At 41.3% G+C, this 13,376-nt stretch overlaps 1 protein-coding gene and 2 non-coding genes across 3 annotated transcripts; all 3 read right to left on the bottom strand.

Moving 5' to 3' along the window:
- Positions 1 to 2,713: 2,713 nt before the first annotated feature.
- Positions 2,714 to 11,936, bottom strand: LOC143475485 (E3 SUMO-protein ligase KIAA1586-like; the record flags this gene model as incomplete). The annotated part of the gene is made up of 4 exons (XM_076973338.1): positions 2,714 to 2,783; positions 5,730 to 5,779; positions 6,420 to 6,568; positions 10,737 to 11,936. A coding segment is annotated over one exon (1,101 nt), but the record flags the coding sequence as incomplete, so codon positions are not given.
- LOC143475802 (U1 spliceosomal RNA) lies at positions 3,357 to 3,520 on the bottom strand. The gene has a single exon (XR_013121120.1). It is a non-coding gene; the product is annotated as a U1 spliceosomal RNA (small nuclear RNA).
- On the bottom strand, positions 4,374 to 4,564 carry LOC143475808 (U2 spliceosomal RNA). The gene has a single exon (XR_013121124.1). It is a non-coding gene; the product is annotated as a U2 spliceosomal RNA (small nuclear RNA).
- Positions 11,937 to 13,376: the final 1,440 nt, after the last annotated feature.

The raw sequence follows: 13,376 nt of genomic DNA, 5'->3' as shown, positions 1-13,376 counted from the left end.
TTCAGTGGTGGGCAGAGAGAGATTATACAGGGAGCATACCGTTCTGTGAAGAGGTGGTTGAACATGCCAGTGACACACATCACATGCGTGCAGATGAAGCGGTTCAGGAAATATATTAATGACAAGGGTCAAGTTAGTGTTATGAAATAGGACGTGAGCAGAATGTCACCCTAAATGGAAATGATTCATTTAGTGATATTTCAGTCATTTTGGTGGAATGTGTTTCTTTACTTTTGGTCATTAAAAACCTAGTGTCATACAATCTAGATATTTACAATACATTTGTTGTCTAGCCACCGCAGACAAGCACTTCCAAGTGTGTTCCTTCACCATGGGAGGGTGATGAAACTGAACTGTTAGCTGCATGCCGGTCAGTGGAAGGCAAGTGAGATACACTGATAACAGACATCAAAGCACTTAAAAAAACTACTCTGTTTGGCAAATTCTTAGACTCGATCAAGTCCCGGGACCAGGGTTTCAGCCACCAGAGAGACGCAAGAAGCTGAAGTCTACAGTCCAGTCCACACAGCCCAAGCCAGCTGTCCGGTCCAAAAAGCACGTATCTGCTAGCCAGCCCACAGCGCTATTCACCCCCGTTCAAACCTACAAGGACAACACTGGTCTGGTCAAGAGGCAACGGGTCATGAAGTCCGACCGCATGTGGTTTTACCCACCAGAACCTCCCGGCTATGTCGGGGGAGGGCTGCCAACTCCACAGCTCTTTTTCGTAGTATGTATCTCTACAAGTCTGGCTACCACCACTGGATACAACTCGCTTCACTTGTATTCGAGTTAATACATTGCAATAGAAGTATAATGCAATATACTATATAAGTATAATGCAAACAGGCAAAAAGGAAGCATGAAATGTCTTATGAATCTATTGGCATTTACGTCATTCATCTCCCCTCTGTGTATTTCAGGTACATCACATCTGTGATGTGTCCAACTGGTACACGATGCTCACTGAGGTCAATAAAAAGCAGTTGTCTGAGTGTGTGTGCTTGTATGCCCAGTGGTGGATGGTGCTCTGCCACTAGGGTCTGTCCTCTCTCCCCTTCCTGCACCCCATTCAGTACCTCAGGGGGTTGTGGATCCCGGTAGAGAGTACGCTGTGCGCAATTGGCTGCCGCTTCTCGCTGGAGTGTGATTGGTTGTACCTGTGTTAAAACTGTAAAGCGACCTTGGGTATATAGAAAGGCGCTATACAAGTTGAAGATTCATTCATTCATTGTGCTGTGGACCTTGTACAAAGGCAGCCAGGAGTAGAGCAGGTGGTACTGTAGGTGGGTGTCTTGCATGGGATTCTGCTATTTTATCACAATTTAGCGAGGTTCATCAAGCTACGTTTCCTGCCATCCTCGCCAGCAAGTGAGTGTAGTGAACATGCAGTAATTGTCTACATTTAACAAACTTTAAAGTAGTAGGCCTCAACATGCTGATTTTGACTAGACTTACAGGCGCAGTGTGGATAGGAATGTCAGAGCCAAAGACGTTCTCATACCTCACCACTGTTATTTGCGCTTCACTGGCTGCCGGTGGAACAGAGTTCATTTTAAGATTCTTTTAAATCCTTAAGGTGTAAGGCACCATGCTACCTTAATGACCTCCTTCACTGCTATGCACCTCGGAGGGTACTAAGGTCTTCTGAAGCCAACCTCATGATTGTTCCACGCACCCGGCTTAAAACACATGAATGAATGAATGAATGAATTGTTCAACTTGTATAGCGCCTTTCTAGAGCGTGGTGATCGGGCCTTCGAGGTCATAGCACCCAAACTCTGGAACTCACTCCCTTTGGCTATGAGGTCAGCTGATTCTGTGGATTCTTTTAAAACACAACTTAAGACGCACCTTTTTAAGCAGGCATTTAATTCACTGGTATACTATTATGCTATTTTTGTACATCCTGTTCATGCACTCTGTATAATTTTATTTACCTTTCTTATCTATGTACTTTTAATTTATGTACTTATTTTTCTCCAGTGTAAAGCACTTTGTGACTCTGTTCTGTGAAAGGTGCTATATAAATAAACTTTACTTACTTACTTACAAAGACTGGGCAGGACTTCATCCATCACCAAGAGAGGCTCCTCAACTTGCACACTACAAAACAACCTCTCTCCAGCACCACAGCAGTCTTCCCTCCACTAGACTACCCATAACACAGTGTGAGCCCACACCCAGCATGGCAGGGACAAAGGTGTTAAAGGGAAGGACGGACGTAATGACACCGCACTCCCGGCCTCAACCACCAGCGTCCTGCCACCACAGGAGAGAGAAAAAACATGTAGTCACCAGACCTGTGATTGCTGGCCAGTCCAAACGGTCCATAATGCCTGCCAGTCAGACAACCTGTGAGATTGCTGGTCCGTCTGCATTAGGTCTTCCATCGTGGGCAAAAGCAACACAATACAAGCACAAGCTAAAGGAATACCCCTCATGAATGGGAGCCACATGGTCACGAGTGCAAACCCTGCCAGTCTGTGATCAAACGACCCAGGGACACAAAAAATATTTTTCAAAGACTGACCGCTCTGAACACTTCATCTCTGTTGTTGACAGCTTGAATGAATGAGCTGTAAATATGGTATATTTACATTGTGCATATTGTTTATTTTAATGACACTCAATTTCAAAGACATTGTTTAAATTGTTAACTGTAGTGTTAATTTCTTTTTTTTTTAATGACTGTTCATTTCTCATTGTTGAACAATACTTTACCACCTAGGCCAGAGCTGTTTTGTGTTCCCCATTTCATGTCTTCAATAAAGTGGCCAGTACTACAATAAAGTTGTAAAAGCTCAATTAATTAATTAAAAGCTCATTTAAGTTCTTATTATAGTTAAGAAAAGAATAACCACTTGATTTTAGCCAAAAGATTGCCAAACCCTACCAGCATACAAGATTTGTACATTAAGTGTTTCACTGTCTGAAACTTCGTAACGGACAGCTATCAAATGATTTTCCAGGTTTACTGAACTAAAAAAGCCCACACAGCCCATTTTTGAAATTCTCTAGAACAATTACAATTAGTGAGATAATCTAATCATTTATGTTGTCATACTGCATGTGATATTTGTATATAATATTATTCCCATTGTCATATTTGATTTGTGCTAGATGGCGCTGCTGTGGCATCCACATACATTGTACTCCAATTATAAACTTGAAATATTTTCACTGTTTTACGTTTAGCATTTGATACTTATGTATAAAATGTGGCATGCAATTTATTGGGACACGTATGGTTTTTAATGAATACCTTCATTATATCTGCCCTCATTGAAATCCCACGTCTTCTCCACAAAATCAAGAAACAAAGAAAGACAATTCTACTTTTAACCAGAGTAAATCAGGGGAGAGCGCGAACGCAGTCCCCCACTACCAGAAATTATGCAGTCGAGATTCCCACATTTGGGGAATTCGCAGGGGTCAGCACAACCGGAGTGCAATGGCTGAGCCTCGCCCTGGGTGAACCACCTTCTTGATCATGGTATCTCCCCTGCCAGGTAAGTATGAGTTCCTGGTATACAGAGGGACCAGATCAACAAAAGCCACGTTATTCACTGGAAGGGTAAGTTCTCCTTTCATTAAACAACTCAACACAGTCGAAAAGAAAGGCGAACAAAAACATATATAACCACATACTGCTTTAACGCGTCTGTTCTTTCATTGTTTTTTTCTTCGCTTTGGAGTCCAAATTTTGGAGACGAGTCTACAGAAATGCAACGTAGACCGGTAAATCTTCCGATTGGCCCAGAGTCTACGGTCGACCGGGACTCTGACTGTAGACTACCAATCACATCGCACGGATTCACTGTAGACTACCAATCACATCGGACGGATTCACTGTAGACTACCAATCACGTCGCAAGGATTCGAATATTTATCACCACGGAGGGCGGGCTGAGGCGACTGTAGACAAAACTGTGAAGACGTTTCCCATGATGCACGGCTCCGGTATATGCAATTAGCCATAGGACGTTGAGACGTTATTAATGGTTTGATGTACAGCAAAATCCTAAGGGAGCCAAATTCACAACGGTCCAATGTGGCAGAGTGACGTATTATTAAACGGTGTGGAGAAATGAAGCTTTCAATGGCTTTTCTTGGTGCTCGCTGCCTTTTACTTTTGGTTAATGAATTCACGCGCTCAACTCCTCCCGCTTTACCCTCAGTGGCCAGAAGACAAGTGAGAATAAGAGCGTTATCTGGAGGTAACAGTGCAGTCGCCGAGAGAATTTCTTAATTGGAGCGACTATTTTAATAACATTTCAAGGATGTGAGATATTCCACACATACAAGATAAACGTTAGAAAAACGACATAAAAAAATAAGATAGAGAACTTTCCTTTACAGAATAAAGGGGGGGGAAGTGCACCGTTCCCGGAGGTACTGCAATACCGGGTCGATGCGTGGAGTGGACGGAGCAAGCCCCTATTCCATCTCCCTGTTCCAAAAATCAATTTAATATATGGTCCCCGGGTAGGGGACGTATCAGATATTAAACTGATAAGAACAGATACTACACTTGATCTTAGCCAAAAGGCCGAGAAGCGATACCAGTCGGCCGCCGAACCGAGGGTAGCCGTTCAAAGCATCGATAATCCCCACTACGGTTCTACAACGCAACACGATTTTTGCATGAAAACGGAAGGACTCTAAACAAAGATCAAGTTACAGTCATGAGTTCATCGAGAAAGGTTGTGCTACACGCAGTGCAGGGGTGTGAAAAGTCAAGGGTTCAGACATGTTAATAAGGTTGCTGATCGACCAATCGAATACAAGTAGTTTATAGCAATTCGTGAGTAGTACATCTCCTTAACTGCTTAGACACAAAACTGTTCTGACTTAAAAACGTAAACGACCACTACAGCAGAAGCGTCAGTCTATTCCTTGTTCAAATAGAAAATGGCAGTTGCGTCAAAGACTTAAGTGCACTGGACGACAGCGGGTGAAAAGTGAAGCCACCATTTGCAATTGTCGGGCGCCCTCTAGTGGCTGGTTGAAGTATCACCATTAACCCCGCCTCTTGGATGAAGGGCTCAGGACGCTCGTTTCAAATTACACACGTCTCCCTCACTCTCACATGTATAGGGGTGCGATCGTGTTTTCACTTCTATAAGCTCCCCTCTTCTCTCGTTACATTTCCAAAAAGCTACACTAACCAGCTTAAAACTCACAAACTGTAAAGCAAAATGAATACAATAAAACACACGATATCGTGCATGCACTGTGTATTCCGCCTAACGTCTGCTCGGCTTGACCAACGCCCAGAGCTGTTCCGCCACTACACGTCTCGTCCGCTTGAAAATGATGCAAAACCACGCTGTTATCAACTAGAATAAATCATGGCAAGTCAATAAAGGGTTTAAATGATAATTATCATTCGTCTGCAGGCGAACTCTCCTCTTATGGATCTTTTAAGCACGACTAATTTTCACGCACTACTTTTCTGTCTAGGGGTTTCCAAGCCGTTTACCGGCCAGCAACAGGGGATTTGCGCTTGCATAATTAACCTGGAGTTTGTCACCACAAGTGCACCTCGACTCGAACACTGTTCGACATTTTGATCACATCTGAACTTTTAATGAAACCGATGCCTGCTGTTGATAAACAGAACCACTGTAGCACACCAAGATCCGTTAGCCGAAGTCGCGCAACACTAGTAGTTAGCACACCTTGTTTACTTTAAACTTTACAAATCCACAAACACAAATACTTACAGGCTCGCCGAGTCCGTCTTTGGTAGCGTCACACAAAGCTGCAAGTGCCCCTTGCATAGGAAATAAATAAAATATGAAAAGCCAAGCATCGAACTTCGCACCATTTTTGTACAAGTCCTCCGTGAAATATTCGAGTATTAGGAAAAAACTGCTTTAAACATGAATTTCATCCAGTGGCGTCTTTGTGGCCGAGCAAAGATTTCCTTCACAACGCAGAACGACGTGAACGTCTTCTCGACTTGACCACACAACAAAAAACGGTCTTTCAGGCCTATTTCAAAATGCTATTTACGTGTAGCCTAAAACTAAACTAAATCTGATATTTCACATCGTCATGATCATAACACACTGGAGCGCGCGAGCACAATTTTGGACAACAGCACACCCTACGGTCTCGCGCGACTAAGCAGACACGACGGTGCGAGTGACGGCGTGAACGTTTAGTTGAATGCAGAGGAAACAGAAAAACAGATAAAATAGCAAAGTGCTGTTGTGCGATTAACTACACAAAATAACCTACATTCAGCAAAAATTCGGAAGAAGTTTCATGTGCACAAATGCATAGCTAATATAGTTAGCAAACTGGTTAACGTTAGTGGCTGTGTTAGCTACGAACAAATTAGTCCTCTCTAGCCATTTTAACAGTTTTCCAGATAAGCGTTATAATAAAATACGAAAATTTGAACATACCTGTCGATATAAAACCAGAATATCCCTCCGCTATCCTCTTCGGGTAAATTTCCTTCACAACGCAGACGGTTGTGAGCGTCTTCACGACGTGGCCACAGAACCTCCAGACCTGCAGACGCTGCTGCGCGTTGAGGGCGAGTCACTGCTGTCTGTGAACAGGAAGCGCTCATCTTGTTACAAAGAACATGGCTGAAACTCCGGCGAGATCTTCCACACAACTGAGAAAAATGGTTCATTTGGGACAAGAGTTGGTCACTCTGGGTTTTGTAACTTTGCAGGCCGTCTATATACACAAGGTGCAAAACACATTAAAAGAAAGGGAAAACCAAAATGGGCTAATAGGTCCTTTTTAAAACATGTCTTGTATGCCTTTACTAGCGACATACATTAATTCAGTGTAAAATGACTCGCATTGGTAAACATAGACCTTTATCCGTTAACGTTCATTATACAACGCAGATACTTAAATCTTTGCATTTATTTCATCACGACGTTTATTTGGAAAACTGAATGCAGCTATGACTTTGTTCTTAACACAGTCACTAAGTAACATTTGCAGACAAGAGTTACAATGGAATGTGAACGGTTATTTGCAAAAAATATTAGAAACTATGTAACAATGTTACTTACACGTAGCCTAAACCGTATCTTTAAAAATCTTATATTTCATATTCCTACCAATGTATGATCAGAGAACACACTCGTGCACAGTCATTCTAAGCGGACACGAGCACACGCGGGTGCAGTAATGTGATGCGGACTGAGTGACTGCGTGAACGTTTAGTTGAATACAGAGGAAACAAAAGAACATCTTAAATATCAAAGTGCTGTTGTGCGATTAACTACACAAAATAGCCTAGATTCAGCAAGAATTCGGAAGAGGTTTTATCTGCACAAATAATTATATAATATAGTTAAAATATTTGGCAAACTGGTTAAAGTTACTGGGTGGCTGCGTTAGGTACGGACAAGTTAGGCCTAGCTAGCCTTACAATTTTCAAAATAAACGTTGTGATAAAATACGAATATTCAAACAAATATGTCGATATACAATCATAATATTCATGGCCATCCTTTTCACGTTAATCTCCACCAACAAATCCTGCCTTGTTGTATGACCACGCGTGGAGCCTTTACTTTGTGTATTTCACCGGCGTCGTACAAATTAATTCAGTCTGTGTATACTAGTGGAATATTTAAAAACAAAGAAAACAATATGATCGTGTTTTTGACTCTACTCAAGTCCGCCAGACTGACACACTGAGCTTTAACTTCAGGTCTGTGTTGAAGGACGCAGCAATTTAAGCCAATTTAATGTACAAAAGGAACCTGTGAAGTATTTACCCAATTTACATTTTGGGAGTACACAGCAGTGCCTACTAGGACTAGATACCCAGTCCTGTGCAGAGTCATGATCAAGGACAAAGCATTTCATTTGCATTTGAATGAAACCTGTAGCCAGTTTTGAGAATGGGTTTCAAGTCAAGAATATTTCCTCCTATTTCAAGTCCGTGTTTCTCCTGGGTGAAAAATGGCCCACACCCAAAATTGGTAAATATTATTGTTGCAATGGTCCTAACAACAAATAATTCGTCAGAAAATTAGCAAGAAACCTTAATACAAGCATTCATGAGACCTCTGTGTGGAGAGGAAGGAGAACTGGTAACAGGGGAAATTCACTTCAGAGATAAAAATCACAAAAGCATTTTAATATTTTATATGAAATTCAAACTACTAAACATGAACGTGTTCAAAGCTATCCAAACTGTTCGGGCATTTTCATTAAGGGAGTAGCTATTATTTGTTTTTTTTTTAGCTATTATTTCAACCACACCTGATCTAGTCCATCATAATCTACAGCAGAGCAGATATCTACAGGCAGCGCTGTCCAGAGGGAGACAAATGAAAATAATTGCTCCAAAAAATGTGAAATATCACACAGTCCCTGTCCAAAAGAGTTGATCTTATTATCAAAGCTGTTCTGAACCTTAATTAAATATATCTAAAATGCTCATAAATTGCTTTTCAAATATTTTTACTGTAGAAATTATATATATAGGATCCTTTGCATGACTTTCAAGCATTTTCCTATAGCAAAATATATGTAAGCACATCACTTCCCAAGACTTATCCCTCAGATTTGGAAGCATTTCAGCTCCTAAACAAAAAATGTAATGCGCAAAATGGCAGTGTATTCCTAAATTTTCATTTAAACGTTCCATGCATGCATGCGAATAAAAAAAAATCACATTCAATAATTTTTTCATTTAGATTTGCAATTGTCTTATTTTGTGAGGCCGAGCGCAGCTTCGCAACAGCTCGGTCGCGCTATTTACACTGAAAGCTCATTTACGCGCATACACGCGGTATTACGGTAGCGCTTTGGGAAACGACGCAGGAGGAAATCTAGGGGCAGACATCGAAATGCTATGAATTGATGTTCTGAACCTTTGGTAACCCTGAATAGCTTACACATGGACCAAACCAAACATTAATGTAACATACTGCAATTTGAGATGAATATTATTTGTCTTTAGTCCATTAGTGACTGAATGTAATGCATCAAATATAAGGAAATTATACAAAGGAAATAAAGAGTACTATATATATATATATATATATATATATATATATATATATATATATATATATATATATATATATATATATATATATATATATTTATTTATAAACATATTAAGAGCTACTTACCATTAAATATAAAAGTAAAGTTTGGAAGTGTCCCCCCCCCCCCCCCCCCCCCCCCCAAAAGAAGTTGGGTCTTCCATCTCCTTGAACACACAAAGAGGTGTTAACGACCATGGTTGCCCTAGCAACCTGATCTATATGACCTGGCAGGAACACCGCTGAACTGAAGAAGTCTTGATTTGAGTAAAGCTAAAATGTTAAATGTTAAACTAAGTATGCCAAAATTAGACATCAAGTAAAACGACGAATTGTCAAAGAATTAAAAAGCAAACTGCGATGTGTTCACAACCACAAACGAAACGGCAGTAAAAGCTGCTTTGTTGTGGCTAAATAAATCGCTGCGCTTCAGTCTTTTTCAGAGGGAGCATTTTTCAGTTCGGGTGCATTTTTCAGTTATTTGATATTTCAAGTTTTGAACAAAGTAAATGTGATATATTTGATCATTTTTTCTTTATTCACTTGGATAGTTTGATCGTTGATTGATGGAGTAATGTGGGTTTCATAACCTAACAAATGTAAAGGATTTATGTTATAACAGCAACAAGTTTTGGGAATTTTCTTCTCCGACCCAGACGGGCCCCAACACCGCCCCGATGAACCGACTGGTTTTTGACTGAGTGGTCCAAGCAAAGTCTTGACAACAAAAGTTCTTTTAAAATGATTTATATAGAATATAATGAATGCAATATAATAGAAGTATACGTGGTACAAACTCTTCAGTGCACTGGTGCTAGTTTGCCTAGGAATCTACCTAACCCAAGTGGATCTCAGCAGTGTCCAAGCGAAAAGCCTCTCGTGCTGGGCGATGTCCTTTCTTTCATACCCTCTGTCCATAAGTTTCGATTTGTTAAGTTTCGATAACTCCCCAATCCTGGCTGCTCTCCATGGAAAATCACCTGCTCCTCTTCTCCCAGCCTGTGTGCCTGGTTATCTAAAAACTGCTTGCTACACATCCTGCACTGAATAGGCCCCTTCTGTTCTCCTCAAGGCCACTGAGGCCTCCTTACTCCTGCTTTCCCACAGTCTTCCACAATCAAGTTATTAGCCTTTAATTTTCTTTTTTCCAACAGGGTCAAGTTTTTTTCAGGGTGTAAATGAAAACCAGTACAGCGCAAGCACATGCTTCAGTAAACTGAAGTCTTACCATCCTTACAGTGTCTTGCTTTCTTACTGTAATGTCTACAGCACGTAAATGATAAATCTATTACATCAGCTGTATGTAGCACATATCACACAATAACCTTTATAGTCATAATATATTATACAACAAAATCCACAGTTAATCCTGCAAAAACACACACAATGCTATTGACTGCTATCTTTCCTCAGATTTCTTGCCATCAAAATTTTATTTATATTCTACATGATCTCTCCCACAGGAATAATTTATTGATTTCATTCAATACAAATAGAAAATGACAATGTAACTTAAAATTCCTGCAGATAAGGCTTTTTTTGTCCCATCTCATCCACTTTATTTTGACACTGGGACTACAGTATTTAATGTTAAGTTGAACAATAGGAATGCATTTATATAGCTTGGCTAATGCCTTTTAAAATTGTTGATTTTCAAAATAGCCTAATAAAAATATATAAAATAAGTCTTACCTTAAAAAATTGACCACAAAGGTTTAGGCTCACTTTCTTGTGGTTTCCTCCCAGTCACCCAAGATGTTGAAAGGCGATGTCCAGCTTTTAACCAGGACATCACAAAAGGAGTAGGGTCAAAGATCTCCAAAGGTGGTCCATTAATGTCCACAAAAAGAAGAGAAGACAGACTCTTTGCACGGAGTTTATTTCGTGATTTCCTGTCATGTCATTAACAGCTGAAAACCCCCTCTCACATTCGGCAGAGGTAGCTAAGTAGGTCTTACTGGCAATTAGAAGTCTCTTCAGAATCGCTCCCTCTTGTGTCCCTTGTAGTTTGTACTCTCTGAATTCCTCAATTGCTTCTCTGGTAGGTTCACCAAGGAGTTTTGCCATCTTGTGCACTTCAGTCTCACCAAACAAGATAAGCTCTTCACGCTTTTGTGGCCAACTGGACTTGTGTAGAGGCCTCAGTAATTGAACAAGATCATCACTTGGTAGGCGGGCATTCAAGTTGTCAACAACTGCTTGGTAAAACTGAGGGCTGTTTATTTTTCCTGCTCTCTCACCAGTAAACTTAACACCTTTAAACAGACCAGTCAAAATGCTCTGTTGGGCCTTTGTTGCTGATTTTCCACCTTGCAGTTTCATTGCAGTTAGAATTTCAGTTGTCTGTTGGATAAAGTTGTTGCTGTCAACAAGTGTTGTGTCTCTTCGCTGCAGCTTCAAAGAGAGGCTCTGTAGTTCTCTTAAAACATCTTTCATGCAGGCCAAATCAGACAAAAAACCAGCTCTGGTGAGGTGCTTCAACAGCCCAGTGTACTTCTTCCTCACACTGTCAGAATGACACTTGTTCTCACTCTCAGTTGTAAAATGTTTTGCCAGAGCTGGGTAACTCCTCCACACAGCTCTCACTGCATTAAAACTACTAGCAACCCACCTTACAGTGAAGACCTGGCCAATCTTCAAAATTTGAATGTTAAGGTCATCTGCTGCTTCCTGTAGCAATCTAGCAGTTTTGTGTGACTGATGAAATAAGCTGTATAGTTTTGAGATGAACATTTCAAAATGATTGCATCCACACACAGATTTCAAGGAGTCATGCACAGCTAATTCCAGTCGGTGAGCTATGCAATGAATGGATTTTACATTGGGAAAGTCGTGTTTTAGTTTTGCGATGACTCCATTTTTGAACGAAAGTTGTTGAGCGGGGGGGGGGGGGGGGGGGGGGGGGGGGGTGGCGAACGAAAGTTGCGTGTGTGAGTGTCAATTGCTAAGCGGGAAGACCGCTAGCAACCGCGGACAATCTATAATAGTAGCAAAAACAAACGATGCAGCGCTTCGCACTATAGTGAGCAATTTTTTAAACAAGCCCGCGGCCGACTCATGACGTGGGTGACCCCTGGTTTATTCTATATTGACGGCAGCCTAACTTTTTGATTGGCAGCTAATTGAGAAATAGAACACGAGAGGGAGTGTGTTATCGTGAATATATGTACATGCCGTTACTTGACAACGCGTCCGCGGAGTGATACAGAGAACGAGAATAGGCCCTTTTCACAACAAAGTGGAAATACGTCACCGCCGGGTAAAACAAGTTCCGGTACTCGCAGAAGATAGTTGTTGTCAGTTCACCTCAGCATGGAGCGTGTGTTTACTTCATCCCTGTCGTCGCTGCCGAGACTGAATTTTAAATATGTTTCCAGTATCGTTGGAGAACATTCAACAACGAACGGTTCCAAGTTAAATAGAGGCTACAAATTGTTTGTAGAATAATTTATTCACTTATACCAGGGTAAGCTAACACCAGCTAGCACTAGCTAGGTAACTAACTATTATTTAAGGTATAGCTGGTTCCATTAGTCATCCTACGGAGTGGTAAAACAGTCTATATTATTATGATATATTATAATATTACATATGATACTGACAGCTTTAGTTAACAATATCTAGCTAGGTTAAGCTGGGCGTACACTGTGCGATTTTTGGCCCATTTTCAGCCGATTTTTCACTCGTGCGACTATTTTTGCGAGTTTCGGCTCAATCGCGTGTCGTGCATCGTATAGTTTACACGGGTTAACGAGGAGCGATTCACACCTCACGACCAACTCCCGATCAGAAATCGCAGCGTCGCAAGAATATCAAACATGTTTGAAATTCAAATCGCTCCTCGTGAGAGTATCGCACTGTTGAAGCAGCTCCACGAGCCGACTCTCCCTGCGATTTAGTCGTAGTTTGAGCTGGAGCTGAGTACATGATTTAAAATATCGTACAGTGTACGCCCAGCTTTAGCAAGCCAAGGGACGTCAGCTATTGATTGTTTGGTTTACATCAGTATCAATAAAGTTCATGACACACACCAAGTTATTACGTGTTATTGTTTATTCAGTGTCCAATATAGTCGACAGCAAAGTGATGGTCAGAGCTGGATGCTACCGAGCAGAGCTGGATGCTAGCGGATCACAGCTAGTTTCAGAGCCGGTTTCAGTGGAACAGTTGCTGTCCGCATTTGAAAGAGCAAACTCTCGACTAGTAGATGTTCGTGGTGTACTGCCAGCCGAGAGCTTGCTCTTTTCTAGCTAGATGCTATCGGATCACGGCTAGAAGCTAGCGAACCGGGGCTAGAAGCTATCGGATCGGGGCTAGAAGCTATCGGATCAC

The sequence above is a fragment of the Brachyhypopomus gauderio genome, chromosome 14 (assembly GCF_052324685.1).
Source record: "Brachyhypopomus gauderio isolate BG-103 chromosome 14, BGAUD_0.2, whole genome shotgun sequence".
Classification (NCBI taxonomy): domain Eukaryota; kingdom Metazoa; phylum Chordata; class Actinopteri; order Gymnotiformes; family Hypopomidae; genus Brachyhypopomus; species Brachyhypopomus gauderio.
The sequence above is the reverse complement of the archived record's forward strand: the minus strand, read 5'-3'. Positions and strand labels throughout refer to the sequence as shown.